The following is a 27,376-nucleotide window of genomic DNA, read 5'->3' on the forward strand; positions in this document are numbered from 1 at the left end:
TTATTTGGGGAAAGGTTAAGATATAATTAATAATCCTGAGATGAAACCATCCTGAATTATCCAGGCAGCCTTAAATCCAATGACAAATATCCTTAGATACCAGGAGAATAAAGAGACAACGTTGAAGGCAAAATGAAGAGTCAGAGATTGGAGTGAAGTGGCCGCAGCCAAGGAAACCGGCAACCGCTAGAGGCTAGAAGAGGCAGACTCTCCCCACCAAAGTTCTAGGAGTGTAGCTCTGTCAACACCCTGATTTCAGACTCTGGCCTCCAGAACCGTGAGAGAATAAATTTCTCTTATTTTAAGCCACAATAAGTTTGTGGTGGTTAAAACAACCAGCAAAAACTAATACAAGGAATTATCTACTCTTTCAAATATTGACTACCTAGTCCTTCCTCATACTGACTCAATAATTGGAAGTTACTGTGAATCTAAATAACGTTTGAGCATCTTTTCCATTTTGAAGGCAGGAATTTTTGTTTCTTTTATTCAACGATGTATACCTACTGCTGGAAACTGCTCACTGATCATAACTTTATGTTTCTTTCTACCTTTCTCAGTAGCATTCTTTCATTTAACAGTTAAAGTGGCTCTGCCCAAAGGAAAAAAAAGGCATAAAGAAGAATTTATCTTACTTCAAACTCTGCCATCTGAAAGCTTTAACAATGTTCCAGATGTCCAATAGCTAGTGTGGAAACTCTATCTGAAATCACCAGTTTCATGCATCTGGTGTGTTACCTTCCCCTCTCTAATGGAGAGTATATACCAAGAAGTCCCAGAGCTTTTTTGTTTCATGTTTTGTAATTATCCCCTCTCTACTTCATGACCCTCCCTCAAACTTATCATAAAAAAAAAGAAACAGCACTGTGTGGTAAATGACACAGTATCTTTATAAGTTACTGATTTTTATAAGGGAAGGAAAAATTGAAACACTGAAAATACTCTATTCTGTGGTGTGGAAAGAAAGGATAATAAACCTACATCCCAAGCATTTCTTCATTTCTTCTAGCTTCCTACCTGTATGCTACTCAAAGCTGATATTCATTTTTGCCATGTAATTTTACCACCTACTTCTATCATTATCTTATCTTCTAGCAATGAGCATCCAACTACATTTAATTCTCCTTCTGTGAAAGAAAGGAATTTCATCAACTTGAAGAATAATGCTGTTTACTATTCAGAAGCATATCTTTCCAATCAGTGAACTGGTTTAAGGTTAGTGGCACGTTTAAAGAACACACAATATTATTTCTGAAGGTAATAATACTTACTATCTAGAAGCTACTATTTCCACAATATAAATGAATATGAAATTATTTTCCACTGCAAACATGAAATAACACCCTTCAGAAATAACTTCATTATACACCTGAAATAATGTAGTGTATGTCAACTATACATCAATTTTTTTAATAAGAAAGAAAGAAACAAACAAACTTCAATACATGGCTTGAATATCAATCAGATCTTTTCATCCTTTCTTAAAGAAGCTAATGGAGAATTAAAATTGTTATCTTTTTTCTTAATGTTTATTCTTGAGAGAGAGAGAGACAGAGTGCAAGAGGGCCCAGGGGGTTGGGCGGGGGGGTGGCAGAGACAGAGAGGGAGACAGAGAATCTGAAGTAGGCTCCAAGCTTTGAGCTGTCAGCACGGAGCCCAACACAGGCCTCAAACTCAAAAACTGCGAAATCATAACCTGAGCCAAAGTTGGACGCTTAATTGACTGAGCCACCAGGTACCCCCCAACATACATTACTCTTAAAGAGATGACAATTATCTTGTTGGCTTAACTCTTGTCTCAACTTTCACTCTTAGCCATCTGTATTTCTCAATGGCTCTCAAAACAAGGTTGCAGTGACTACAAATGAATCTAGTGTCTCATTTTTAGGGTTAAACTCTCTACTAGTCCCTGGTATACTGTCCTCTCATGCAATATTAACCCACTAAAAGCAGAACGATTTTTGAAAATTGATACTAAATGATTAAACGATACTAATAGACAAATGGAACTTAGAAAGGACACTCTCCTGCCATTGCTCACCTGAAAGTGTAGCAAATTAGATATAGCTCTCCCTATTATGAATATCAAATCATTTTATTTCTAGTTCAGAAGAGTCATGTAAATAATTTTTAAGAAGATAATGATACAGGATAACAAAATGAAAACTGGGGGGAGGGGAGATATAAGATTATAAATATCATGAGAAAAGTAATATATTATGAATGCATACATTTGACAGTAATTATATACATGCAAAAACTACTTCATGAATTTTAGAAATGCAATTCAATCTTCCATCCTCTAGGACTAAAAAGCAAGCTCACATCTGTTAAAACAACAAAGACCTGGGACAGAGGTGAGGTAGAAGAAGATGCCTAAGTGGACTCTGTCCATTCAAGCATATAATTGGAATGAATAATTTACAAGCATACTTTCATCTTCAATGCCACTAAGAGCTGAATTCTAAGGAGCTTAGGGAGACTGTAACACATCTGCTAACCAAGTTCAATAAGCAGAAGGAACCTAAGCAAAAATGATCCAACAAAACCTGTTTACAAGAGTGGGGAGGCAGTGGGGAGACTAAAGAAATGGCAGAATAGCAGAGACTAGTGTAATAATGGTCAGGGACCTGTGTCCTTAACTATATCTATTCATTCCACCTCAGAAAATCCAATAGCTGTATTAAGCCAACTGAATGAGAGAGCTGTATTAGGCTAACATTAGCTATATCTTCTCCCCATCAAAAAGAATATAACAGACAAAATGTAAAAGGGAAACCTTTGTTTACAAAGATTTTTTTCAGTAGGTCTTTCCATTTTAATTCAAATAGTCTAAAAAGTATATTCCACGGAGAACAAACAAACTGAGGGTTGATGGGGGGGGGGGGAGGGGAGAGGGGAAAATGGGTGATAGGCACTGAGGAGGGCACTTGTTGGGATGAGCACTGGATATTGTATGTAAGCGATGAATCATGGGAATCTACTCCCAAAGCCAAGAGCACACTATATACAATATATATTAGCTAACTTGACAACAAATTATATTTAATAAATAAATAATATATTCTACCTAGTAAACATATATGAAAAAAAATCTCCAACAATTTATATATGATTTTTCAGATTTATGCCTACTTCATGTATTTTTCAAAGGAAGCATATCAAACATGTAAAAACATAAAAAAGTAATTTAATGTCTTAAAAAAATACACAGTCACTCAACAGCTTATAAAATATGATTTTTCAGCAATCAAATGAAACTCTACATTTGGCATCAAGACAACAAGATGCCACAAAAACACAAAATGTTTAAACTAAGATATTGTATCATCTGCTTCTCTACCAGTTCTAAAGAAATGCTACATTGTCACCTGAGACTATACCTTATGAAATTACAGTGTTAGCATTATAAAACAATAACAATAAATAATATGCTTAGCCACCTAACCAGGAGGTAAAATTCTGCATCTAAAGATCAAGTTTAAAAATTAAAAAACAAAAATAAGAACAAGAAGCAAGCTACGTTATTTTGCTCCTTTTTTCCCCACAAAGAGTACTCTGGCTTCAAGGAAGATTGAGCAAAAGGATTCATTTTTATTCCTACTCATTAATGTGCTCAATAAATATGTAAGGTATTTAAGATACTAGGTATAAAACAGGAAAAAAAGAAAAAAATCTCTAATGTCAAGGGACTTATATTGTTCTCAAGAAAGCTAATAAATCATTGCGGGGGGGGGGGGGGGGGGGGAAGCCATAAGATACCAGAAACTGAGGGGCACCTGGGTGGCTCAGCCAGTTAAGCATCAGACTTAGGCTCAGGTCATGATTTCATGGCTTGTGAATTCAAGCTCCACATCATGCTGTGTGCCGACAGCTCAGAGCCTGGAGCCTGCTTCAGATTCTATGTCTCCCTCTCTCTCTCTCTCTCAAAAATAAACATTAAAAAATTAAAAAGAAAAAAACCAGTGACAAATACTATGCAAAGAAATAAATAAAATGATTGACATAATTTAAGTGACTGAGTGGATACATAAGATTGAATATTCAGAAGGTCCTTCAAAGAACACAGCTACAGAATGATCAAATGATTCTCATCATGGCAAGAGCTAATAAAGCCTTACTCAAAGAGAAAGCTTGGCCTGATTCAGGTACAGAAAGAAAGGCAATGTGACTAGAGCCTAGTGAACAAGGGGGAAAATGGTAGAATGTGAGGTCATGAACACAGAACCAGATTATTTAGGGCCTTGTAGGTTAAAGTAATAAATGTTTCCATTATACTGTCACACTGTATAAAGGAGCCTTATGAAACTCCACTGTCGTACTTTTTATAAAATTATTGTTGGGGATACTATTCATCACATACACCAAATGCTCTTCATGAAGGTCCAAAGGAAGAATTTCTCTCAAATCTCATGTTCAGTAACAGCTGAACTTTTCCTAAGAAACTGATATAAATTTAACTTATGTGAATTCTGAAGTTAATCATGCTCTCATCTATTCCTTGATAAGAATTAGCTTCTAGCAATTGTATAAAACCTTAATGGCATCTATTTTTTAAAATAATGTCTGCTTTTAGAATAGTTTCAGATTTACAAAAAAGTTACAAAGATAGTCCAGAAAGTTCTCATATATACCCCACAAGTTTCATCATTAATATCTTACATGCCTATGGTACATTTGTTACAATTAATAAACCGCTACTGATACATTATTACAAACTAAGATCTATAATGTACACAGATTTCCTTAGTTTTTACCTGATGTTCTTTTCCTATCCCAGGATCTTTACAATATCTAGTTTATGCACTAAATTTACTAGAGCTTTATCTCACTATTCTTTTTTTTCTTAATGTTTATTTATTTTGAGACAGAGAGAGCATGAGCAAGGGAGGGAGGAGGGAGGGAGGGAGGGAGGGAGGGAGGGAGGGAGAGAAAGGGAGAGGGAGAGGCAGAGGGAGAGGGAGAGGGAGAGGGAGAGGGAGAGGGAGAGGGAGAGGGAGAGGGGGAGGGGGAGGGGGAGGGGGAGGGGGAGGGGGAGAGGGAGAGAGAGGGAGAGAGAGGGAGAGAATCCCAAGCAGGCTCCACACTGCCCCAAGCCCGACATGGGGCTTGCATTCACAAAATGTGAAATCATGACCAAAATCAAGAGTTGGATGCTTAACCAACTGATCCACCTAGGTGCTCCTCACTATTCTATCTTAATTCTCCCCTTATTCTAACCTCTATAACTACTGTTATCTAATATATTTTATCTAATTCTATAAATCTTCCCCAGTACTTCTGGGAACCATGTGGAGTAACAACAACAATAAAAATGAGTAAAGAGACATTTCTTGAAAGATACAAATAGCTTTTTCCCAACAAGTCAAACAGTTCAGTATTATTCAAGGCAACACTTCATACACCTTTTAAAATACAGAGGGTCAAAATAATATCCAATTAAAAATTTTATTCAAAGACATCTTTTAAATAAAAATGAAAAGAATATAAAAAGTCATTTTTATATTCAATATTAGTTTAATCTCTGGAATTCTCCCTTTGTCGGCACATACAGCATCTGTAATCCTGATTGTCCTTATTGAGCCATGCAACATTAGCATGGTCTCAGATCACACAAATCTAAAATGGGGGTGAGGCAAAATGATATTTTAAAGTCCCTTTCAGTTAGAAATGTCAATGATCTGTTATTTCTGTGACCTAGGTTTACCATCAGGTTCTCAAATTTTGCCATCACAATTAAAAAGTAGAAAACATTAATGCTTCTAAAGGAAAGACAGTAATTTGAAAAAGAGAATGTCAAAGTCTGAAACTGTACTTGAAATTAATTCAGAGTAAAAACAGATTAATATGGCATATAAGTTATATGAACAGTATATAAATTTGTACGTATATAAATTATATAAATCAAAAGTACCCTGGGGATGCCTAGGTGGCTCATGATTAAGTGTTTGACTCTTGACTTCAGCTCAGGTCATGATCTTACAGTTCCTGAGTTTGAGCCCCGCACTGGGCTCTGCACTGACAGTGCAGAGCCTGCTCAGGATTCTTTCTCTCTTCCTCTCTCTCTCTCTGCCCCTCCACTGCTGGCGTGCTCTCTCTCAAAATAAATAAATAAACTTAGAAAGAAAGAAAGAAAGAAAGAAAGAAAGAAAGAAAGAAAGAAAGAAAGAAAGAAAGAAAGAAAGGAAGGAAGGAAGGAAGGAAGGAAGGAAGGATTTTTAATGTGCCCTGGAGAAGAGGGAAGTTTCCCCCAAAAAAGGTATAAATATTTACCCAAGTAGATTAATTCCATAAAGTCACTGAGATACCAAATTGGGGGGGGGGGGGGGCGGGGGGGAAGCATGAGAGAAAAGGTAAAAAATGTATCAATTTACATTTACTACTTGTTCTCTATCATTGAAAATTTGACCATGTCAGATGGGTATTGCAATTAAGAGGTCTATTTTCACATGTATACTAAATTATTTTGTCTCAAAACAATCCCGATTATGAAGGTGTCACTAATTCACTGTTGGGGAACCATGAGTTGGCAGTTTCATTTAATCTGTCCCAAATACCCAAAACCTCACTGGCAGCAGGAACTGTAAAAATACAATACAGTTTAAAGGTTTTTATCATCACTTTCCAAACATTCCTAAAATACTACTCCATTAAAGATTAATACCAAGGATTCTGAGTATCTGTTCTCTACACTAAAAAAAATCCACAATTCTATAACTTTAATATTCTCATTCTACTGTCATGCTATGCTGCTCTACAAGTCTTTCTGCAGAAAAAAAAATTTAAATAGTAAAATGCTTTAATTATTTATGCCATTATTTAAAAACCAATAAGGGGTGCCTAGATGGCTCAGTTGATTGAGCGTCTGACTTCAGCTCAGGTCATGATCTCAATGGTTTGTGACTTTGAGCCCCACATTAGGCTCTCTGCTGTCAGTGCAGGGTCCACTTTGGATCCTCTGTTCCCCTCTCTCTCTGCCCCTTCCCTGCTCATGTTCTCTTTCTCTCTCAAAAATAAACATTAAAAAAAATAATAAAAACCAATAAAATGTATAAACTTTAACATAGAATTTTGTCACTTTTTCAGTCATATAATATTTCCAAATGTAAATATTTATCAAAATCATACAGATTACACAGAAGAGTAGATAATAATACATATCAAAAAGAGATTAAATACAAGTTGATAAGGAATGCTTGAAAATAAGTCCTTAAGCTTTCTTAATGTATATTACTTCAGAATATGAGCATTTCCTAATTACATGACATCTATTTTAAAACTTGTTTGAAGTTTATTTATTTATTTTGAGAGAGAGAGAGAGAGCGAGCAGGGGAGGGGCAGAGAGGGAGGGAGAGAGAGAATCTCAAGCAGGCTCCACACTGTCAGCACAGAGCTCGATGGGGGGCTCAAATTCATGAACTGCTAGATCATGACCTGAACCGAAACCAAGAGTCAGATGCTTAACCAAATGAGCCACCCAGGTACCACAATAAGAAATCTATTTTAAATAAAAAGAGACCCTTTATTTTCCAAAAATCAATGTATATATCATCCATGAAATTCACTCTCAAAGGATGAATGAAGCAAAATACCATAAATATGCATATCTACTTATTTGAGTAAAAAAAAATAACTTTAAGTGAACATGTCTTGATTTCTTAATGCATTGAAATTATTTTGGGGGGCAAACTGAGATCTTTTTCCCTAAGGTCAGGAAGAAGGCAGGGATGTCCACTCTCACCACTATTATTCAACATAGTGTTAGAAGTCTTAGCCTCAGCAATCAGACAACACAAAGAAATAAAAGGCATCCAAATCAGCCATGAGGAGGTCAAACTTTCATTCTTCGCAGATGACATGATACTCTACATGGAAAACTCAAAAGATTCCACCAAAAAACTGCTAGGACTGATCCATGAATTCAGCAAAGTTGCAGGATATAAAATCAACACACAGAAATCAGTTGCATTCCTATATACCAATAATGAAGCAACAGAAAGAGAAATAAAGGAATCAATCCCATTTACAATTGCATCAAAAGCCATAAAATACCTAGGAATAAATCTAACCAAAGAGGTGAAAAATCTATAAACTGAAAACTATAGAAAGCTTATGAAAGAAATTGAAGAAAACACAAAAAAATGGGAAAATATTCCATGTTCTTGCACAGGAAGAACAAATATTTTTATGAAAATGTCAATACTACCCAAAGCAATCTACATATTCAATGCAATCGGTATCAAAATTACACCAGCATTCTTAACAGAGCTAGAACAAACAATCTTAAAATTTGTATGGAACCAGGAAAGACCCTGAATAGCCAAAGCAATCTTGAAAAAGAAAACCAAAGCAGGAGGCATCACAATCCCGGACTTCAAGCTGTATTACAAAGCTGTAATCATCAAGACAGTATGGTACTGGCACAAAAACAAACAGACACTCAAATCAGTGGAACAGAATAGAGAACCCAGAAATGGATCCACAAATGTATGGCCAACTAATCTTTGACAAAGCAGGAAACAATATCCAATGGAACAGACAGTCTCTTCAGCAAGTGGTGCTGGGAAAACTGGACAGCGACATGCAGAAGAATGAACCTGGACCACTTTCTTACACCATACAGAAAAATAAACTGAAAATGGATAAAAGACCTAAATGTAAGACAGGAAGCCATCAAAATCCTCAAGGAGAAAGCAGGCAAAAACCTCTCTGACCTTGGCCGCAGCAAGGGAAACAAAAGCAAAATTGAACATTGGGACCTCATCAAAATAAAAAGCTTCTGCACAGCGAAGGAAACAATCAGCAAAACTAAATGACAATGGACAGAAAGGGAGAAGATATTTTCAAATAAAATATCAGTTAAAGGGTTAGTATCGAAAGTCTATAAAGAACTTATCAAACTCAACACCCAAAAAACAAATAATCCAGTGAAGACATGAGCAAAAGACATGAATAGACACTTCTCCAAAGAAGATATCCAGATGGCCAACTGACACATGAAAAAATGCTCCACATCACTCATCATCAGGGAAATACAAATCAAAACCACAATGAGATACCACCTCACACCTGTCAGAATGGCTAACATTAACAACTCAGGCAACAACAGATATTGGCAAGGATGCGGAGAAAGAGGATCTCTTTTGCACTGCTGATGGGAATGCAAACTGTTGCAGCCACTCTGGAAAACAGTATGGAGGTTCCTCAAAAAATTAAAAATAGAACTACCCTATGACCCAGCAATTGCACTGCTGGGTATTTATCCAAGGGATACAGGTATGCTATTTCGAAGGGGCACATGCACCCCAATGTTTATAGCAGCACTATCAACAACAGCCAAAGTATGGAAAGAGCCCAAGTGTCCATCAATAGATGATGAATGGATAAAGAAGATGTAGCATACACACACACACACACACACACACACACACACACACACACACACACAATGGAGTATTACTTGGCAATCAAAAAGAATGAAATCTTGCCATTTGCAACTATGTGGATGGAGCTAGAGGGTATTATGCTAAGCAAAATTAGTCAGAGAAAGACAAAAATCATATGACTTCACCATATGGGGACATTAAGATACAAACAGATGAACATAAGGGAAGGGAAGGGAAGCAAAAATAATATAAAAACAGGGAAGGGGACAAAACATAAGAGACTCTTAAATATGTAGAATAAACAGAGGGTTACTGGAGGGGTTGTGGGAGGGGGGATGGGCTAAATAGGTAAGGGGCATTAAGGAATCTACTCCTGAAATCACTGTTGTACTATACACTAACTAACTTGGATGTAAATTTTTAAAAAATTACTTAAATAAAAATACAAAAAAAAAAAGAAATTATTTTGTTTGGTTGGTTTATTTTTAAATGAGGAAAAAGCCCACTTTATTAATGAAAAGTAAAGGCACTATCTTGAAATGTCTTACAAAGTTGGAAGAAAATAATTCACTAGTACAAAAAACTGCGTCTGTGGTCAACTTCTTATTAACACTTTCATATTCTAAGCATTTCATCAAATAAACCACTTCACTCTTACAAAATCCATTTCAAGTCACTGTTCTTTGACTATAATTATAAATCCATTCTACCTTAAACAAAAGTAACATGAAATGTGAGGAAGCTACTTATTTTACTATACCTCATCTAATATAACAAGTCAACAAAAATGTTTAATTTTAATAATGATGTTACGTTTTACCACTTAACATATGTAATCAGTACAGCTATTACTTAGATTCAATTCAATAAACATTTTTAAAAATATCAATGTCCTATGGATGCTTTAAACAAAAAAATGCTCCCATATTCTCATAGAAGAATCAAAATATCAATGAACTTAAGAAGTCTATAAACCTAATTACTATTTAAAAGAAATTAGCATTAACAGTATTGATCAAAAATTATTTAAGATTTATGGCAGGGGTTCTCAACTTTGGTTATTATTAGAATCACTTGGGAGAGTGTAAAACCACCAATGCCTGGGCTTCACTCCCAGATCCTATTTTAATTGGTCTGAGATGGGAACCAAGTATCAGTACTCATAAAACAAGACAAACAGTGGTAAACTGAATTAAGCATATAGCAGATTTGAGAAGTACCAACTCATGGTATGCTATGGTATTCTTCAGTTTTAAGATAAAAAAAAAAAAACAAAAAAAACTTGCTCACTGGTACCAAAAGTTTTAAGCCTACTAAAAACTTAAGGTATAGAAAACAAAGAGAATGAAAAGAAAAAGACAATGTTCAAAAAGATAATCAAGTCCTAGCAAACATTTTTGCCTTTAAAAATGTTAAAATTTGGGGGGCACCTGGTTGGCTCAGTCAGTTGAGCATCCAACTCTAGATTTCAGCTCAGGTCATGATCCCAGAGTTGTGGGATAGAGCTCCACATCAGGCTCTAAACTGAGCATGAAGCCTGCTTAAGATTCTCTCTCTCTCCCTCTGTCCCTCTCCCCTGCTTGCATTCTCTCTCTCAAAAAAGGAAAAGAAAAAGAAAAAGAAAAAGAGAGAAAGAGAAAGAAAGAGAAAGGAAAAGGAAAAGGAAAAGGAAAAAGAAAAGGAAAGAAAAAAAAAAAAAAACAAAGAAGGTGCCTGGGTGGTTTGTCTGACCCTTGATTTTGGCTCAGGTCATAATCTCACGGTTGGTGAGATTTGAGCCTCACATGGGGCTCCATACTGACAGCTTGGGATTCTCTCTCTGCCATGCATGTGCTCTCTCTCTCTCTCTAAATAAATAAACAAACAACAAAACAAACAAATTTAATACCATATAAATATAGTAAATTAATATAGTACCGGAATCAAATTAGACAAAATGATAGTCACTTTAATAACATTTTCTAACCTCAATACCACACAGAACAGCATTTTTTTAAACCATTTTTCAATATCTTCAATTCTCAAGTATCTCAAAACAGAAAAATTCATTTTAAGAAAATAAAAATTACATGGTTTCAATGTGAGTAGAAAGAATAAACCAGTATGGAATATTTCCCTTGTGAAAGTAGCACAGACATCTGCATGATCAGCCTACAATACTCCCTTTAAAACAGGATCCAAAGAAGTTAATGCCTCTGGATGATGATATTAAAAAAAGTTCTTTTAACTGTAAGTATTTGTCATTTTAGCATACTTTCATAGAATTCGATTTTTCTCTAATAACAGCTAAAAGTGTATGAAAATTACGAGCAACATGAGCCACCATGAAGGGATAAATAAAGATCACCAGAACTTCCAATACCTGTCAAAATATGTTTGTTACAAAATGGATGGTAAAACTTAGAAAGAAAAGGAAAAGAAAAGAAAAGAAAAGAAAAGGCGAACTAAAGATAAGTAGCATGACCTTGAGAATAAAATTAAAAGAACCAATAGTAAAGCAAATTAAACAGAATGAAGAAATCAGTTAAACTTCCATGTAATTTCATTTTTATTACATTCTTAAAATACTTTGAGATGTACTCTTTAAGACACATAAAATAGGAAATAATAACCCAATAGAGAACTAAACATTGTGATAAATCTTCAGTGTTTTCCATTAAACATTAGAAAATTAAATATATTAAATATATTATAATCCAAAATTCAGTGACATATTATAAAACTAATAATACCTAAGTGCCAATACCCTGGTAAAGATTTCAAGATGTTAAAGCAAGCACATTTTGAATTCAGAATGGCTGGAGATGAAAGATGTAAATTTCTATGTCATTAAAGAAATGAGATTTTTAATTATAGATCTATAGTTTTATTAAATAACTTCAGCATCTGTCACATGTTGTAAAAATAAGCCTCCAAAAGTTTGTCACTAGAATGACTTCATAGAATTTCAGTTTGGTATCTCATAAAACATTAATCTGTACACATTCTAGATTATTCTTGGCATATACTTTTTTTTTCAAATATTTATTTACTTATGTTTTTATATATATAATTTATTGTCAAATTGGTTTCCATACAACACCAAGTGCTCATCCAACAGGTGCCCTCCTCAATGCCCATCACCCACTTTCCCCTCTCCCCCACCCTCCCATCAACCCTCAGTTTGTTCTCAGTATTTAAGAGTCTCTTATGGTTTGCCTCCTTCCCTCCTGTAACTTTTTTCCCCCTTCCCCTCCCCATGGTCTTCTGTTAAGTTTCTGAGGATCCACGTATGAGTGAAAACATATGGTATCTGTCTTTCTCTGACTGACTTATTTCACTTAGCATAACACTCTCCAGTTCCATCCATGCTGCTACAAATGGACAGATCTCATTCTTTCTCATTGCTTGGCATATACTTTTTTACATACATCTCTTCTGAAAAATGTGGTATAAAATCTTAAAAGATTACTCAGCCTCAGAGGGAACACTCCCTCAAGAAACTGTTGAATTAGTTCAGTTATTTAATGACACAAGAACTCTTATAACTTTAAATTACAACTCTCCAAACCTATCAAAGGTTAAACCCATAAAGAATGAGCTGGTGAGCAGAAGCTGAAGTAACAGAAAAGATCAATAAAGATAATTGGAGAGAGATAACTATTGTCCTTAGGTCAGTGATTTTATGGCAGCCGAGCTGCACACATGCATACATATACATTCTTATATCACTTACACACTACATATATGTAGTTTTTTCCTACTAATCCACATCTAAAGACATGGCATAAATAGAAAGTAAAAACTATGTTGCTCAGACTAATTACGGATTAAGGACTCATAAAGGCTGCTATAAAATACATTGGAGGGAGCAGGAATGACACAAATAAAAACTTTGACTTTAAACCAAACAGATTGTGTATCTGTGATTCACAATGCTGAGGTGATTTAAGAAGATACTAAGAGATCCATCATAGGATAAATGTAAGCTAAACAAACAAAAAAGTCTGATTGAAATATAAAGTAATCATAAAATACATTTTTAAAAAGCATAAAAGATCTATATAATAGGGCTGGATATATTAGTTTTATACTATTCAGTTTAAAATATCTTCCCTTTAAAAGGGGTTTTATGTGACTATAATAGGGATTAATGCATCTTACCCTCCACAGAAGGTGCCTGATCCTGAGCTGAATACAGCATATCCTTGAAAGCCTATTAGAAAAAAGAAAAGTTCATGAAATCACAAGTAATCTTTACACTAAAAGCATTTGAAGCTAAACAATTACCTCTTTTTCAATATCCAGATAATGACTACATGATTCCCTAAATTGAAAATTTAATAAAATACTTCAATTAACTTTAATAAAGTTAAAACCCAAATATTATACTTTCATATCAATCCAGTATTGTCCAATCTTTAAGAAAATGGCTAATATATACATTTTAAAAATTAAAGGCCATTTGGAAAAGAATGAAAAATCTCCTGAGAGATCATAAACTCTCTCGACTAAAAGAAAATGGTGATAGAACAATGGTCCTTGAGAAATACATGGAACACTGCTTAAGAAAATATAAAACACTAGATACAAATTTTTTAAATTATAGTAACATAAATGTAACATAAAATTCAGCATCATTTTCAAGTGAACAATTCACTAGTGTCAAGTACATTCATACTGCTATGTAGACAATCTCCAGAATTCTTTTTATCTTAGATACAAATATTCTTCAATGGAGGTTTGGAAAGTCCTCCATATGAGTTACAGGTTTATTTTTTTTTTTCCCAAACCAGTGAATTAGCTACCAACCATATTTAGGTAATTTGGATAGTTGCAGTTTGGTCTCCCAATCAGTGGTCTGGGCCAGGACTGAAAAGTACTTCACTATACCTATCAAAATAGTAGAATCAATCAAGTGGATAAAGCTCCAGTGCTGACGAGCCATTCATAAACAGGTGGCTTTATCCAGTTCCACAGCTTCAAAGCTTTAAATGCAATCGAACCTTTGGTGGTCACCCAATGTGGCCTCTAGCATTCCTCAACAATTGACATTTGGAGTCAGATAATTTGTTGGGGGCAGGGAGACAGTTCTGTGCACAAGATTTTTAGTACTATCCCTGCCATCTAGAGACCCATTAGACTCATCTAGATACCAATAGCAATGTCTCCATCAAAGCTTTGTGACAACCAAAAATGTCTCCAGACACTGCCAAATGTCCCGTGGGACACAAAATCAACATGCCTTGACCCCCTGCCCAGAACCACTGCCCTAGAGTCACTAAAGCATATAAAACCCCCCAAAAGAAGAAATAAACCTTGAGGGTGACCCATTCTGTATTCAAGTCTAGTAAATTGTATTCTTCCCAGGTGAATTTACCATATGTTTTATACCAGTCACCAACCTGTTAGTTCTATTACTAACCAAGCCTGACAAGATACAGTAAAAAAGATTTCCAGTGAAGCAAGGAAAATTAACAACTTTAATTCATTTTTGTTAATTTTAACCTATGTTTTATAAAAATTTTTGTAGGGAAATTATACTTACAAATTTTTAATTTTTTAATGTTTATTTTTGGAAGAGACAGAGAGACAAAGCATGAGCAGGGGAGAGGCAGAGAGGGAGGGAGACAAAATCTGAAACAGGCTCCAGGCTCTGAGCTGTCAGCACAGAGCCCGACGCAGGGCTTATGAGATTATGACCTGAACCAAACTGGAACACTTAACTGATTGAGCCACCCAGGCACCCCTATACTTAAAAATTTTAACATCATACATGTTTAAATCTGTAATATTCAGTAAGATTTACTATATAAAATTTGAGTTACAACAGTAATGTAATTGTGGTATAATAAAAAATATTTGCTGTTTGTTTCAGGTTCCTGACATAAAGCTCTGAAAACCTTTGGAATCTATTCTTTTGTGTACTAATGAGATAGCTCATGGGGGGGTGGGGGAGGAATGGGGAATGGCTCTGATATAGCTTCAGGATGGGGGCTGGTCCCCAGAAAAGCCAACAGCCTGATTAATGTGATTAGAGGGCTAAAACTTTCAGCACCACCCCCAAATCTCTGAGGAAGAGAGAATGGCTGGGGATTGAGTTCAATCACCAATGGCCAAAGATTTGTAGTCAGCCAGACAGAAGTGTGGGTATCCTGGGTACCCCACTTATAGCTGGTATCTCAAGTGAGAGTAGTTTTGTGGGACTATGCCTTTGCCCATGGGGTCTGGATATTTAGTGTCAGAAATGAACTAAGTTACTAGATACCCAGTTGGTGTCAGAAAAAAGAACTGGTCAGAAGTAGTGACAGAAAACATGTAAACAAAAACCTTTTTTACAAAATCTTCATTACTGGGCCACAACTTTTCTAAAATTGCATTTGAAGCTCAGCCTCATCTTTACTGACCACTGATTCTTAAACTTATTTGTGTACAAAAGCCCTGAGTATGACAAAGGTATGGAATTTCTTTTAAGAAAAATTTATATCAATTCATTATATTCTTTACAATTTCAGATGTCTCAGGAACCACTAACTTCTAACCTAACAAAAAGAAGTTAGTCCAGAAGATTTTATCAAACATCAGAAAGACTTTATGTCAGTGTGGATTAGGATTTTTTAATTTTTTTTTAATGCTTATTTATTTTTGAAGGAGAGACAGAGTGTGAGTGGGGGAGGGATAGACAGAGATGGAGACACAGAATCCGAAGCAGGCTCTAGGCTCTGAGCCGTCAGCACAGAGCCTGATGCGGGGCTCGAACTCACAAACTATGAGATCATGACCTGAGCCGAAGTCAGTCGCTTAACCGACTGAGCCACCCAAGTGCCCCAGTTTGGATTAGAATTTTATATTAAAGTCTTACACAAGTGTAGAGTGGTGGTTATGTTACAGTCTTCCATCAGATATTTTAAGAGAGTAAATTAATAGATTGCTTAGAGCAAAGTAACTCTCTAACTAGAAAAATGTAAGGAACACACACCCAGCCAGAGAATACTTACGGAATTAAATCTATCATAACAGCAGGTAATACTAGAGACTCAAATATCTGAATGAAGTTTTTCTACTTCTGGAGTATAACAGGCATGTATACCAAAATTAAATGATGCTATCAGGAAGCAAATAAACCATTAACGACTAGCATAGTGGCTTCTACACAATAGAAGCTCAATAAATAGTTCTTGAACTCAAAAGTATTTCTTCTTTGGAGAAAATTACTTTAAACATGAACAAAGCACACTGAAAATGCATACCAAGTAGTACCTTAGTGATGAAAATGAATTAAATTTGCAAAAGGAAAGCTTATCAAATTAAGTTTTTAAAAGACAATTAAAATTTTATAAAAAGAAAAATGATGATAGCCTTCATTTTGATTGTAAATCTGAGTCACAATTTCATTGCAATCAAAACAATTCTGGGTAAAATCAGAGACAATTATTTTTCCTTCTTACTACTTTAGTTTTCCCTTGAATAAGAGACCTTCTAAGTTTTTTATTGTAATAAGTCTCTAGAGAACTCCATAAACAGGATACCTTTCTATTCCTGTGAAAGGAGAATAGCCCCAATTAGGAACTACGAGGGGAAGAGCCTACAAAGTAATGTCTATATTAATTATAACTATAGATTGTTATCTACGATATGAGAGCATTTGCCTAGGTTAGGAGCAGAATCCAAATACACAAAACAACATATTCAAAGAGTTTCCTCGATTTATGCTGTTTTACTTTAAAGAAATCCAGTACTTTATATAAAACTCCGAATTTGTATACTAAAATCAATATACATTCATGTGCATTACAAGAGATTTCTTTGATTTCCAAAGGATTCAAAACAATCTTTTATATCAGCATCTCTAAGGTAATCTGTTAAATTATTTTTGTTAGGTTATAAAATATATTAAAACGAAACTCTGTTAGTGCTTATAAGAACTCATATAACAGTAAAATCTTACAAATTAAATCCAAACACAACAACAAAACCAATACTATTCAACCAACAACATTAATGTGACAGGAAAAAAATGTGTTTGCTAAAACAAAATCTCAACTGGCAACATGAATACAATGCTGTCATTATACCTGTTCTTCTGAATTTGGAATACCCATATGACTATTAGATGTGATATAATGCTCCTAGTTCCTCTCTCTACTATGAGGGAGCATAATACAGTGACTAGGAGCTATGGAGTCAGACGATGCATATGAAAACCAACTCTACCACTTAAGAGCTGTGTAACCTTGGGAAAATTAACCTCTCTGTATATCAGTGTCTTCATCTGTAAAACAGAGTAATCTCACATACCTCACAGGTCTATTATGAGAATTAAAAACTCTTAAAACACAAATCCTTATATTAATTATAATTCATGATTATAAATGAAGAACACTTAGAACATAAAAGATACTCAAACAATGTTAGCTAATCCTTTGCAAACTACCGCAAAACTTACATCATACAGTGGGCTGTAGCATCATTTGGCCATCTACTATTTGGACATGAATACATCATTTATGTATTAGATATGCCTCAGTCTTGTGGTAGTAGTACAGTATTCTACCTGGAGCCAACATGACCAAACAAGCATAAACACAGGCACTGCAACTCCCGGCATTTACCAGTTTATAAGATGGTCATCTAGATGATCTAGACTATGCTATTATATTTTTAGAAAATCACTGTCATAAGCATACTATATTTTTAATTCTCATAACCTACAGACTCCTAAGAAAATACATGCAAATCCCAGTTTGCATAGCTTTAAACAAGGTCTCCTAATTATATTACTTAAACTTTCTGTAAGATATATATCTATTGCACAAAATAGGGTATAGTTCAAACCTAACATGTGTGTTCAATAATACTGCCAATACAAATTTCTTATGTTGTTAATTTTTAATAACCCGTAGTAGATCATCATTAATCTCCTTTCCAAAGCACAGGCAATCTCACAGGCCTTTCCACAAACTCAGATCAGAAACTAGAAAAATTTCTACTTCCTATCAACTCACCATTAGCCTCAAATATATACTACAAATATTATCAACTCCATCAATTAAATAACCTATGTTGTTCTCATTGGCTTCAATATTCACTCAAAGCACACTGGAATTTAATTATTGATTAATAAGCAATAAAATAAACACAGGCATTTAAAGAGGAAGGGAAAGGGATTACTTGTTATAAACCTTTAAAACAGTCATATTCCCTGTTAACAGTGTTTAATAATTAGATAAAATTTACATCAGACTTTTTTAATCCAAAAATTTTTCTAAATGGAACTCCTGAATAACAAAATTTTGATATATTCTTCAAAATATGTACATCATGAGGGGCGCCCAATTGGCCCAGTCAGTTAAGCATCGGAATCTTGATCTCAACTCAGGTCTTGATCCCGGTGGTGAGTTCAAGCCCCACGTTGGACTCTGTGCTGGGCATGAAGCCTACTTTAAAAACAAACAAACACAGACATCATGAGCTGATTTATAGCACCCCAGAAATATTCTCCAATGACTTCTTTTTCAGTTTCTGCTTCCTCTTTTTGCATTCCCTTTTTAGTTTTTTTCACCAGAAATACTGGGTAGTCTGTGAGTAATGTGCAAGTCAGGTACATATGACATGGTTTCTTTGTCTCATCATCTAGAAGTCAGTCATGTTTTCATGATATTAAAGTGTTAAGGACAGTTCTGTAAATCATGTTATATACCTCAAGAGGGCATCCAACATTCTCATATGTCCTATACAAAGAATCACCATCTAATGAATCTTCATTTCTATCCTCAAATAGAAATAAACTAACCTAACTCTGTTTTTGATGATAAAAATAATCTGTAAAGTCAATAAAAACTTACACAAATTCTTATAATCTAATATATTAAAGTTTAAAATTAATGTACTTTTGTACATACTTAATCCAAAATCTACAGTATATTAGAATTATGCACGACTCATAATTTTCATGGAATTTAAAGCACCCCATCAGCAAAAGGCAGCTCATTATGCAAAAGTTGTTACATTAAATTATAATTTCAATTATTAAATGTATAAAATATATATTATAAAACAGGAAGAACTAATTTGGAATATTCACATTTATAAGTTACTGCACTAATATATTCTGATATTCACTGACATGGCTTTTACTATTTCTATGTAGATATCTCCCAAATCTGTATCCTCAGCCACATGTCTGCTAACACAAACTCAGAATGTCCAAAGTTCAATTCATTTCTTCCCAAAACATGCTCTTCTCATGTTCTGTATTTCTTTTAATGTCATTGCCAGTATCCAAAACACAGAGATTCACAATCTTAGTTATCACTCATTCAACAAATACTTATTGAGTACTTGCTATGTGCCAGGCACTGCTGTAAACACTTAGAATACATCATGAGGAAAATAAAAATCCCTGTCCTAGTGCAGTTAACATTCCTAATATTCTCCTTTTCACCCATGAGTTTAATGATCTGGTTCATTCAATGCCACTACCACAACCTCATTTACGTATCTCCCGTATCCTTTTTACCTACACTATTACAGTGAACTCTGACCTGGTTTACCAACCTATAGATTTCCATCTCTCTAAAACATCTTACAACTCCTGCTTCTTTATCAATATTCCCAAAGCACCAGTCTGATTCTCCTGCTTAAAAACTTACAAGGATTTCCCAATGGTTATAAAATAAATCCCATAATCCTCTGCTGGCCTCTAAGGCACCCAGGATGGTTCAAACTATCTTTCTAGGCTTATATTCCAAACTGAAGAAAATCACTTTCACTTTCACAATCTAACCCTAAAGCCAAAATGAATTACTTATTACTCATTTTAGGAACTTCAATATTTCTTCCATCTTTGCCTTTGTTTACAACTACTCTCTCTACTACAATCCCCCACCCTACCCACATCTTCTAAACCTAACTTCCAAATCTTAACCATTTTTCAAGGTCTAGATCAAATTTAACCTCTTTTATTCATAGTCCTGATTCTTCCAGCTGGAAATCATCACTCTCTCCTCTGAAATCCTGTAGTACTCTATTTGAAACCATTTATAGCACTTAATATTTCCACCTTATATTTTAATTATTTTTCTGTGTCACTTGGTCCCCATATGACTATAAAGTATGGGAATTAGCCACCGTGCTTGTACTTGTATAAAAGAGGTGCACCATATTTATAGATTATTAATATCATCATTAAGGAAGTTACCATGCTTTATTCATTCAATGATTATTGGATGTCTACTCTGTACATTATGCCAGGCTCTAAAGAAAATAATGATGACTCAAACAAGAAGTCACATAAATAAATTATAACACAATATATTAAATACATTTTAAAAAATGAGCAAAGCATATTGAAAGTCTAAGGCAGTCGCAATGGGGGGCAGAAAAAATAGGTGAAATATGGGAAAGAGGAGGACACCAAGAAGCAAAAATCAAGAAGCAAAAAAGAAACAATTAAACATGAACTAAGGGAATTAAAGATCTTCAAGATTTTGAGCCCAGGTAAAAAGAAGGATGATTAGTGACACTATTAACTGACCTGGAAAAACACCAAAGAAAAAACCATGAGCAAAAAAAGATAAAAGAGACTGGATGACAAACCACTTTGGTATCTACAGAAAAACTGAGATAGCAGACAGATGAAAATAGAGATCTACAGTTTATTTTTTTAATGTTTATTCATTTGTTTTGAGAGAGAGAGAGAGAGAGAGAGAGAGAGAGAGAGAGAGTGCAAGTGGGGGAAAGGGTAGAGAAAGAGGAGACAGAGAGTCCCAAATAGGCTCCACACTGTCAGCACAGAGCCCGACATAGGACTCAATCCCACAAACCCTGACATCATGACCTGAGCCAAAATCAAGAGCCAGACACTTAACTGACTGAGCCACCCAGGCACCTCAGAGATATACAATTTCAAAGACCGGTCAGAGCTAGTGGTTAAGAACTGGGAATCACCTACATAAAGGTGACAGGAAACTGCCTAAGCTTGGGGTGCCTAGCTGGCTCAGTCGGTAGAGGTAGAGTATGCTACTCTTGGTCATGGGTCTGAGCCTCACGCTGGGCATGGAACCTACTTAAAATAAAAAAGAAACTGCCTAAACTGTAGGTAAATATAATTTCTCAGAAAGTGAGAAGTGGGCCAAGGACATAATCTTTTGGAATACAAAGCAGCAGACAAGACAATGAGAAAAAAAATCAGACATATATATATATATGTATATATATATATATATATATATATATATATATATATATATATATAAACACACACACACACACACACACACACACACACAGTGCCACAAAAATTAAAGGAGCATTTCAGGAAGGAAGAGATATTAGTCAATGGTATTGTAATAGTGCTGTATGGTGACAGATTGTAGATACACTTGTGGTGAGCATAGCCTCATGTGTAGAGTTGTCAAGTCACTACATTGTACATCTGAAACTAATGTAACAATGAAAAAAGAAAGAAGAGGTATTAAAAATTATCAAAAGTTGCTTAGAGAAGAGATATCTGCACCCCCATGTTCAGTGCAGCATTTATTCACAATATAAGGCATGGAAACAACCTAAGGGTTAACAGATGGATGGATAAAAAAAAAAAAAGAAAAACAGCAAATAGAGTAGTGGTTATGATGGGGGGGGGGGGTGGTGAGAGGATATCAGTTAAAGGTACAAACTACCAGTTATAAGGTTAATAAATTCTGAGGATCTAATGTACAGCATGGTGATTATAGGTAATAGTATTTTATTGGATACTTGAATGTTGTGAAGAGAGTAGACCTTAAATGTTCTCACCACAAAAAAGAAATGGTAATTATGTGATGGGATAGAGGTGTTAGTTAATGCTATGGAAGTAATCATTTTACAATATATCAATGTATTAAATCATTATGTTGTACACCTTAAACTTACACAGTGTTATGTCGATTATGTCTCAATAAAGCTGAAAAATAACTTAAAAAGAAAACAAACAACAATCAAGGAAGCAAAACAACAATCAAGGAAGGGTGCATAATACTCATAATTTTTCTGTATCTTGAGCAGGATGGTGAATATAGATGTCTATTCTGTCTAATTGGAATGTTATCTATCCATCTACCTATCTAATTGGAATGCTGCAACTGAATTATAAAGAAAAATAGCTAACGCTGGAATGCCTACACTCTTTCTACCTCAGAGCCTATATCTGAAACTATCCATATGTAAGATTTAAAAAAATATAACCTTAAGTTAAAGGAAAGAAAAATAAAAAGCTGCTTAGAGATCAAAAAGAAAGAGAAGACTAAGAGGAGATTATTAGATCTGAGGATCAGGAGCTCACCTGTGACCATCAATCAATGGTTTCAGAAGAGTGAACAGGCAGAAGCTAGATTAGATTGGGTTGAGTACACATGAGAGCTGAGGAAATGATGGCCACAAATATCGATCAATAATAAAAGCAATCATAGTTACATTTGAATGCCTACTATCACATATCATTTTGAATATTTTAAACACACTACTTTAACTTTAATTTTATGAAACACAGAGCTTTAACTCCTTAATGTAAACGTGATTCTCATTTTACCACTGAGATCTGAAACTCAGGTTACTAAAGTATCCCACCCAAGTTTTATACATTCTATAATCCATGCTTGAGAAAAAGACACAAAGCCCGCTATTTCAAATGAAACCTTATTTTCTAAGATTTACTTCCAATTTTGGCAACTCAATTTTCTGATACTCTTTTATTTCTAAAACTTTACTACCATTAGATTTTTATATCAAGTGAGGGACCTAGCCTCTGAGATGATTCTTCCAAAGATGAATCTTCCAAAGGATTCTTTCCTCCCGGTAGTAATGTTCTTGTGCAACCCCTCCCATACAGAATACAGCTGACCTATATAAACAATAGAATATTGCATAAATGACAGAATACTGTTTCCAGGGCTAAGTCATAAAAGACTCTGTGGTTTTCATTTTACTCTCTCTTGGATTATCTACTCTGAGGGAAGCCAGACTTTAAAAAAAAAAAAAAAAAAGGCAGCCCTATGGTGAGTTCTGAATGGTAAAGAACTGAGGCCTTCTGAAAAAAAGCCCAAATTTGCAAATCACCAGAGTGAGCTATCCTAGAATTGGATCCCCCAGCCCCAATCCAGCCTTGAGATAACTGCAACCCCAGCTGACATCTTGACTGCAACTTCACACAATACCCTGAGCTAGAACAACCCAGTTAAGCTGCTTCCAAACTCCTGACACACATGAGATAAACAACATGAGATAAATGTTTATTATTGTTTTAAGCTACTAAGTTTTGGGCTATATAGATAATTAATACATGAGGTAGATTCGAAAAACATTTTTATATCACAGAATGTACATGTTATTAGATCATAACCAACATCTTCTGCTCATCTTGATCAAAGTAGCTAAGATGCTTATCCCTATACATATACCAAATAATGGAAAGAAAACTTATGACAATTTTAAGCAAGTGATTTATTTAGCAATAATAAGCAAAATTGCATTCCCATATATCAAAGCCACCAACACTGTAATTTAACTCACACTGAATGCCCTTGAGAAGGCATACAGCCACACTTTTAACCTGAAGCAGGTCTGACAGAATAAATCAGCATCTTCCTTGTCTAAGGATGCTATTCTGACGATAAAATAAAGCTGATAACAAATGCTCTCTTCTAACTAATTAAATCTATATGTCTCATTCTTACATTTATTGTGGTAACAGCTGTAAATTCTGAGGGCAGAGAGCAACCTCACCTCAATTTTTATAGGCCACGGCATCTAGCACAGTACAAATTTAAAATATACTGGTAAACTTCACAGACTTTGAACACAAAACATAAATGTCCGAATCAGCACATCAGTTAATTTTTTTAAGTGTTAGCTATTATTTTTATTGAGCTTTTATAGCAGTTCTAGTTTCATGAACTATCAAAATGCAAAGTCCTTCCTTAGTTTTCTCAATTTTCATTATCTTTTATCTCTACACAAAATTCAAACCATTTTTATTTACTAGACACAAGAAAAGTTCTTAATGCTTTTGGCTTCCAGCTCTCTTTAACATGTAAGTTTTATACAGGTTGGTAAAACATGTTAGATTTCTGCCCAAAAATAATAGTTATCACAACATAAAATTCTCACGTTTGCTCTTAGTAACAGTTTGCCAGTTTAACTGAACAAAAACAAAAAGGAATCCAAAAGCTCTGCAATATTGCAATACTGTTTCTAATGTCTATAAAAATTATAAACATGGTTTCTTTCTTTTTTTTTTTAAGTAATCTCTACACCCAATGTGGGGCTTGAACTCAAAACCCCAAGATCAAGGGTAGCATGTTCTTCTAAGTGAGCCAGCTAGGTGCCCCCAAAATGGTTTCTAATCTATGGGTCTCAGACCACTTCACAGCTTCAATTTCAGTACCACAAAAACTTGATAAATTGGGTATTCTCTGGAGGCTGAATAACATTTCCCACAAAAAAAATACTACTAATCAAAATACATTTGTACTTAATAAAATATTACCATATTTCATTGAGTCTAAGACATCATCAATTGTTAAAACACACCATTATTTTATGAATCATTAAGAAAGAAAAGCATTACCAATTAAACTATGACATCTGTAAGATGAATCCCAATTTCAAAGGTGTTGGATACTGGAACAAGGAAGTGTGCATCCTAGAATCTATGAAACACAGTAATTCATTTTGTCAAAAGGTAGTTTCTCAAGCAATGAATTCTTTTTTATTTTTAGGTTTATTTATTTATTTTGAGAGAGAAGGAGAGAGAGGGCAAGGGGGGCAGGGCAAAAAAAGAGAGAGAGAGAATCCCAAGCTGGCTCCATGCTGTCAGCGCAGAGCCCCATGCAGGGTTCAATCTCACAAACCCTGAGATCATGACCTGACTGACAAGAGCCAGACACCTAACCAAGTGAGCCACCCAGACACCCCATCAAGCAATGGATTCTACAAGTCCAGCTACCATCATTTGGTTTCCAAGAAATTTCATGACACTTACAGAGAGTCTTCTTAAATTAAGTACTGACACCCTAAAATGTCCATTGAATAAATGAGTAAAAGTTACTTCAGTGGCTTATTTTTAATAATGATAGAAATTAACAGCTATACTTTATTGAAGAGTATCTTCTATAGATCAGGCTCTTGCTGGTACTTTCATATATTATTACATATAATTCTCACAATAACCTTGAAAGGTAGGTACTATCCTCATATCACACACAAGAAAACTGAGGTTCAGAGAAAAAACTTTGTAAAGGCCTCACAGACAATAAATGAGGGAAATGCAATTAAGCCAAAAATTTAGATAAAATTAAAGCTACTTTCTCTACTGTCTTCATATATGAACAGATCTCATAAATTCTCAAAGAACATTTTGCTTTATCCTACTTGGTCCTCAAAGTTATCTTCCTCGCTCTGTTAGTAGCCAAATTTCTTTTTTTTTTAATATTAATTACAATCTATTGTCAAATTGGTTTCCATACAACACCCAGTGCTCATCACAACAGGTGCCCTCCTCAATGCCCATCACCTACTTTCCCCTCTTCCCCACCCCCGCATCAATCCTCAGTTTGTTCTCAGTATTTAAGAGTCTCTTATGGTTTTCCTCCCTCCCTCTCTGTAACTTTTTCCCCCTTCCTCTCCCCCACGGTCTTCTGTTAAGTTTCTCAGGATCCACATACGAGTGAAAACATATGGTATGTCTTTCTCTGACTGACTTACTTCACTTAGCATAATACCCTCCAGTTCTGTCTACATTGCTACAAATGGCCAAATTTCATTCTTTCTCACTGCCAAGTAGTATTCTATTGTATATATAAACCACATCTTCTTTACCTATTTGTCAGTTGATGGACATTTAGGCTCTTTCCATAATTTAGTAGCCAAATTTCTCAAATGGTAAGTACATACATGTTGTCTCAATGACTTTAACCTCTTAAAACCTGGAAGATAGTTTGCAAAACACAATTTATGTTCAGAATCCACCAATAAGCTCCCTTTGTCACATCCAAAGCCTATTCTTTTTCTTTTTTAATGTTTATTTATTTTTCAGAGAGGAAGAGAGCAGGGGAGGGGCAGATAGAGAGGGAGACAGAATCTGAAGCAGGCTCCAGGCTCTGAGCTGTCAGCACAGAGCCTGACGCAGGGCTCAAACTCTTGAACTACAAGATCCTGACCTGAGCAGAAGTCGGGCACTTTAAGTGACTCAGCCACCCAGGCGCCCCTCCAAGGCCTATTCTTAATTCTCATTCTTACTGACCTGTCCACAGAGCATATCACTGCTAATAACCCATTTATCTCTATATCTCCAGTCTTGTAACAACGTATTTTCCAAGACTTCCTCCGTTTGCATCTTTACTTTTTTGCCTTACATACTTTCCCTTAGTGAATTCTTTAATTGCTATCTCAATTATAATAATCTTATCTCTTAATACCATTTTTCAAATCCTAGCTCCTTCTCTACACACAGACATCTCACACATGAAATCAGCATATTTAAGATCTAATTTCATGAGTTTACCATTCCCAAAGGTAGCTATCCTCTACCAGTTTCCCTAGGTTTAAAACTTTATATTGAATTCTTCCTTCACTCCTTATAAAATGAATATTGAGGCACCTACACAATAAATCACTGTGCTAAGCACTAGAAAGTGATGCATTAAAAAATGTTTAATAGTATTACTTTATGCCTACCAATGATATTTTTATTTAATTTCAAATATTAATGATAATAAAATGATCCAACTACTAAAATATTGTGTATGTTTGCAAATTTCACCATTTGGAAGGAGGTTGTTACTTTAATGGGATATTCTGTGTTTAGCATGGCAGGTTCACAAAATATGCATTAAATTATTATTAATAATCACTGATATCATTAAAAATTTTAAATCATTGTAATTAAAGCTGGTTAAATAATGGTTTATTAATAAGTGTTCCTTACATAAAACCCACCATGTTAAATAATAGTCTCTAAAATGAAACAAAGGTTA

The 27,376-nt window shown here is 34.9% G+C and overlaps 1 protein-coding gene across 3 annotated transcripts in view; it reads right to left on the reverse strand.

Annotated features, from left to right (window-relative positions):
* Positions 1 to 27,376, reverse strand: part of XPR1 (xenotropic and polytropic retrovirus receptor 1) — a 217,096-nt gene that overhangs the window by 175,576 nt on the left and 14,144 nt on the right. The window contains exons 1-2 of one of the 3 annotated variants that reach the window (XM_045048517.1): positions 24,970 to 24,993; positions 13,530 to 13,581 (exon numbers count right to left, since the gene is read on the reverse strand). In XM_045048517.1, coding sequence (XP_044904452.1) covers positions 13,530 to 13,569 — 40 coding nt within the window. In that variant the 5' untranslated portion in view covers positions 13,570 to 13,581; positions 24,970 to 24,993. Of the gene's footprint in view, positions 1 to 13,529; positions 13,582 to 18,683; positions 19,183 to 24,969; positions 24,994 to 27,376 lie in introns of those variants that run through there. The other 2 variants (XM_045048516.1, XM_011290988.4) reach the window with 2 other exon arrangements.

Source organism: Felis catus, chromosome F1 (assembly GCF_018350175.1).
Source record: "Felis catus isolate Fca126 chromosome F1, F.catus_Fca126_mat1.0, whole genome shotgun sequence".
NCBI lineage: Eukaryota > Metazoa > Chordata > Mammalia > Carnivora > Felidae > Felis > Felis catus.